Below are 6,000 nucleotides of genomic sequence, written 5' to 3' on the forward strand. Positions count from 1 at the left end.
GTTTTGGAAAGTGGGTTTACACTTCATCGACCTTTGTCTTAATGTCTTTGAATTTCCTGGCACATTTAACCAGGCTTCAGAGGAATCTGGTCAAGAGTAGTGGGATACCCTAGCAGGAGCTGTTACTGAGGGAGTCCAAGAAAAAGTTGCTTCCCAGTTGGCTACCCTGGAGTCTGTGTCACTCATCCATGAGGCTCATTGTCCATGCAGCCAAAGAGACCACCAGAGCGGCAGGTTCAGGTGTAGCCATAAGGAGACATGGCTGGATGTGTCTGTGTGACTATGGGGAGCCATTTAAGTCCTCATTCGTCAGTGCACACTGTTGGTTTGTCTCTGGCCCAAACATTAGGGAGACATTATCCAGGTGTGAGAAGGATGGTAAGGTCCTTTCTGCTGTGGTTGTATGTTTTTCCACCCCCCTCCCCACCAAAGATCCTTTTCTAGGAATCAGAGGAGCGGTGGAAAGATGTGATTCAAAAAATCCCAAGGGCCTTTCCAGGGCACAGGTGGTGGCAGTTCTCAACTACAGTGGATGATGCTGTCCACCTAGCAGAGGTAGCCCACAGAACCAGAACTTCAGGAACTCCTGTTTGGGTACGCCCTTTCAGCATTCCTGAAAGGAGGCCCGGTTTGTCTTGAGGCAGTCGGGGGACTCTTATCCTTGCACCAAAATGCCTGGCTAAATATAACAACAAATTCTTGGGAGCAATGGATTATTTACAGAGGTTATAATATACCCTTTTCCCTTCCTTCCCCCATATGCAAAATAAAATTCCTAATGTTCCACCCAATCAGAGCGAACTGGCAGTTCTAGAAATACAAAAACTGCTAGAGAAGAATTATTGAAGAAATCCCACCAGACCAGAGAGGATTCAGAATTTACTAGAGTGCCAAAAAAGACAGGGGACTGGAGACCAATTGTAGATCTCAGTGTGTTGAACAAATCATTTCAACAAATGAAATTCCGTATGGTCACGGTACAGTTCATTCTTCTGTTTTTGGAAAAGCGTGACTGGATGTGCTCAATAGATCTTCAGGATGCATATTACCATATAAAAATTGACAAGCGCTCCTGGAAGTTCCTCTGCTTCCAGCTGGTAGGTAGTCATTACCAATTCAGGGTGCTGCCCTTTGGTCTCACCACAGCCCCCAGGGTGTTCACCACATGTATGGCAGTAGTAGCATGTCACTTGAGACTGCAAATATTCTGGGTGTTTATGTACTTGAAAGACTGGCAAATTACCACTCCGACCAGGCATCTATTTATAGAGGCAAGGGATTATGTTCTCAAGACCTGTGCTTACCTAGGAATAACTGAAAGTCACGAAAAACCTGAACTGATTTCAACTCGGAGTTTAGAGTTTATAGGGGCAGTACTGAATAGAACAACCGTAGCATCCCTTTCTCGAGTGAGACTTAAAAAGTCATACCTCAGGTTTAGAAAATATTCCACAGCAAGAAGGTACCCGTTCGACTAATTTCACAGGCTCTAGATTCTATGGCAGTAACAATAACTCTAGTTCCCCTGGCCAGATATTACATAAAAATTCTACAATGGCTGCTAGCATCTCAATGGGTCTATGCTATACCAACCCATGTCGGACCGCATTCTGATCACTAATAATTGCAGGAAGTCTCTAGCTTGGTGGATTCACGCCAGTGAAATTCTCCTTCGCCTCCCCTTTGTCCTTCCAGAACCCAAGGCCATAGTGACCATATCCTCCCAGATGGGGTGGGGGGGGTGGCGGCATCTTCTGGGCAAGATTGTCCAAGGCACTTGGTACCCTTTAGACGCTAACTTGCATGTCAATGCTTTGGAACTAAAAGTGGTGCTTTTTATGTTGCAAGCCTTTCAAACGGCTCCTCCTGTGGGAGCAATTGCAATTCAAACAGAGAAAATTTCAGTAGTTTCGTAGATCAGCAAACTGGGAGGAACCAAATCTTACGCCCTTTATCGAGAAGCACTCATAGTGTGGCAGTGGGCGATCTCTTCCAACTGCTTTCTGATTGCAATGCACATTCGGGGGGCGTTCGTGTGATAGTAGACAAACTGAGCAGACATATTCTCCAGCCTCACTAGTGGTCTCTGAATCCAAAAATGACAGAAAAGATTTTCTGTCATTGTGGCCAGCCTTGCTGTGACCTGTGCGCCTCTACCCTAAACAAGTGCAACGACTACTTTGCCCTTATTCACCCTCTGGGTAAGTCATCAAGAGAGACTCTTCTCCACACTTTGCACATGGACTCCTGTGTGCCTTTAACCTGATACCTCTAATTCCAAAATATTACAGAAAGCACTCAGGTTGAAGGTCAAAGTAATCCTCATTGCTTCCTTTTGACCTAGGCAGATATGCTTCCCCTTTCTTTGGCCTTATCTCATTCAGTGACCTTGGACACTGGACCCGGCTCCAGACCACCTGTTCCATTCAGGCAGACATTAATCCAAACATTCTGAACCTCAAGCTGATAGCATGGTTCCTCCATTTCTGTTAGTTACCAGGCAACTTCACCTTTCTTCCCCGGTACACCAAATTCTCATAAACCTTCCACCTGTAAACTGTATACTAGTAAATGGAAGAAATTTACCATTTGGGCTCGTGAAAGGAATATTGACCCCTTTTCCATTTCTATTGATAATATTTTAGATTTCATAGCATCTCTTTTCAATGCAGGAGGTTTCCCATCTACCATCGGAATACAACTAACAACAATTTAAAATTTCCATGATGGTTTGGAATAATGTTCCTTGGCTTCTCATAGACTTTGTAAGTCATTTTTGAAAGGGACACTTTGGCTGAAACCTTATTTCAAAGATCCTACTCCACCTTGAGACCTAAACCTAGTGTTAAAAACCATTGTACATTCTCCCTTCAAACCACCTGCAGACTGTGATCTAAAGTATGTCATGGAAAACTTTATTTTTAGTGGCAGTAACCTCTGCTCAATGAATTTTGGAAATTCAGGCTTAATCATGTAGACCACTTTATCTGATTTTTCGCAAAGACAGAATTTCCTTACGAACAAATCCCACCTATATACCTAGAGTAGTGTTGGAGTCTAATACCAGACTATTAATTTGCCAGTATTCTTTTGAACAGAGTTGAATACTGTTTGCATTTGCTAGATGTTCACATACAGTTATACTTTTATCTTCACAGGATGAAAGACATGAGAAAATCGACCAACGGTTTGTCTCCTTTTCAAGTGCTAGGTTTGGTAAACTAGTCAGCAAAGTGACCTTAGCCAGATGGCTCAAGGATTGTATTTCATTTGTCTATGACTAGAAGAAAGTTGTCTTGCCTAGGCATATGAAGGCACATTCTACAAGATCTGTAACCACTTATACAGTTTTCCTGTCTAGTGCTTCAGTGGATGATAAATGTGCAGCAGCTACTTGGGCTTCTTCCCATACATTCATTACTCATTACAAGTTGGATTTGGTCTCTAGGGGAAGAGCATCCTTTGGTTCAGTGGTGCTCAGGAATGTCCTTCCGTGAGTCCTCCCAAGGTTTAAGATAGCTGGGAACTCTGTCCCATATGTCAAGGATAAAATGAAAATTAACAGTATCAGGTAAAGACATTATGTACTTACCATAGCGTTCCATCTGTGTTGATCATTTTCATTTATCCTCAACTCCCCTCCATCTTCCAGCCTTAGAAGACTCTCTGGTAAAATGGATAATGTAAATTTAAGTTGTTGTGATCTTCAAGGTATAGCAGATGTAGCTTCCATTGAGACTTCATCTGTCTTTTGTATCTAATCTGCAAACTCGATCTGAGGTAAGTGGGTGAAGGATTGTAGTTAGAGGTGAAGCTCAATAGTTTTTGGCCTGAGACAGCTGTAGTAAGTGCCGACTCTGTTCCGATATCGGAAATGAATCCATATGTGTCAAGAATAAATGGAAATGTGACAACCCAGATGGAATGTTATGGTAAGTTCATAACTTCTTTTTTCTTACTGCATTACTTTTGAAGCATTGCTTGATTGTGATTTACTTTGTTCCTATGTTTGGATAGGAGTTTATTTTATAGTGCATTTTTTGAATATTTGATTGTGATTTGCTGTGTTTTTTTTGTTGTTTGAGATGTATTTCACAGAGTGGCAAAGATTTAAACTGTAAATTGGAAAATTCTCCTTTTTTGTAATAGGAGATGTGAAGAAGAGTCTCAGTACAAACAAAACGAATGTGAAGCTTTGAAAAATGACTTACTTTTACAATTGTCTCAGTCGAGCCAAAAAGTTGGTCAGCTAGAAGCCGAGCTAACTGACAAGGGTGATGTCCAAAAGGAAAGGGATGCCTTAGTAACAGAGAACACTGAACTAAGATCTCTAGTAACCACTCAGAGTGAAAGAATTATTCTTTGTCAAAAAGAAGTTGAAGATACCAAGACAGAACTCCGTAGTCTGGAGTCTTATGTTTCACAGATGCCAATGGTAGATGTCAATGAGGTAATTCAGGAGAGAAATACATGCATGCATTTATGTGTGTATATATGTTTGCATGCTTGTAGAAATGCTATTCCATTGTTTCTCCTTGTGCTTTGCTGTATAGTTTGCCTTTTCATTTAAGAATGACTTATTTAAATGGCATTGCTTTTGTATATTTAGCAAATAGTGTAGACTGAGTTAACAAGTTGATGTTGAGTGAAATTGTTTGCTCTTAAACAATTTAACTGTAATAACTTGCCTTATTAGCATCTCATCCTGATATGAAAGAAATTGGTTTAGGCTTTCATTAGTGTTTATTGCTCCTTGAGTAAATTAGTATTCAGATAAGCAGTCATGAGAAGGAGCCTAGGATCATAGGAGATTACTTGGCTAACAGCCCCAGGGTCCTTACAAGCCTAGCCAAGTTCAACCTGTCTTCCAAAGGGCATCATGGTCAAGCAGACAATAAAATGAGTAAGTATTGCCCCTGTCTTAGAGGGACACAGGTGGAATCCTCAGGGTGAATTTCCGGTTACCCATCTAATCATCCAAATTACACTTAAATAGGGCCAATAAGGGGCTTTAATATGATTAGGAAGCTTGCTCCAAAGGTGGGGGCATCCTCTGTGACACAAATCTTTCTCTCCAGCAAGTTCTGTTGATGTCACATATCAGGTTAAGATCCTTTGAGCAAGTGACCCTTGTGCCTTTTGACTTGTGAATGTGTCCGTTAAAGCTGGGTCAGAGATTGCTCTATATGCCAGGCACAGGTCACCTGTGAGCAGTCTGTACAACACAGAATAAAAATGATTTCTGTCTGTCTGCAAAAGACAGATCTTAAAGAACCTGAATTTTCTTTGTGAGGAACCTTTGGTGTCTCTCCAGTTGCTGCAGGTGTTTGGAAAGGAACATACCAAAGTGTGCGTTATACTCTGTTATTGGCCTGATTAGGGAAGAATACTGGGGGGGGGGGTTATAACCTCTTTTTTCTGGAGGCAATGCCATTACTTATGAGAGCAATATAAAATGCCTTTCTTACCTCTGTGGATACATGATGATTGAAGTTAAGGTTGCTGTCGACCTGTATGCCCAGATCTCTCACCACTGACTGTGTGCTTAGTGTTTTGCTGTTGATGTGGTAAATTGCAGGAACATCACCACCGCCGAAGGGGATGACGATGCATTTTTTTACAAGAAATAGGAAAAGTACTTACTCAGGGCAAAAGTGATGACATGATGTAAAGTACCCTGGGCTTCTACTCAAAGCTCAGCTAGTGAGAAAACAATACACTAAAGAAAACACTGTAATACTCAAGAAATAAATTGAAACTAAAAGAAAAGTCAGTGAAAAAATATTTATAAATGTTCCTTTCACAGTGTTAACACAAAACCACTACATGAAGACAGAAAAGAAAAGAAAAAAACATATATATATATATATATATATATATATATATATATATATATATATATATATATATATATACACACACACACACACACGCACACATATATATATATATTTGTGTGCGTTTGTGTGTCCACACACACACACACAAAAAAAAAAAAAA

At 40.8% G+C, this 6,000-nt stretch overlaps 1 protein-coding gene across 1 annotated transcript in view; it reads left to right on the plus strand.

Annotated features, from left to right (window-relative positions):
* Nucleotides 1–6,000, plus strand: part of CCDC18 (coiled-coil domain containing 18) — a 2,776,331-nt gene that overhangs the window by 145,107 nt on the left and 2,625,224 nt on the right. The window contains exon 2 of the mRNA XM_044086821.1: nt 4,150–4,450. Within this exon, the coding sequence (XP_043942756.1) occupies nt 4,150–4,450 (301 nt within the window). The remainder of the gene's footprint in view (nt 1–4,149; nt 4,451–6,000) is intronic.

This window comes from Protopterus annectens, chromosome 10.part0 (genome assembly GCF_019279795.1).
Source record: "Protopterus annectens isolate FY-2018-M chromosome 10.part0, PAN1.0, whole genome shotgun sequence".
Classification (NCBI taxonomy): Eukaryota; Metazoa; Chordata; order Ceratodontiformes; family Protopteridae; genus Protopterus; species Protopterus annectens.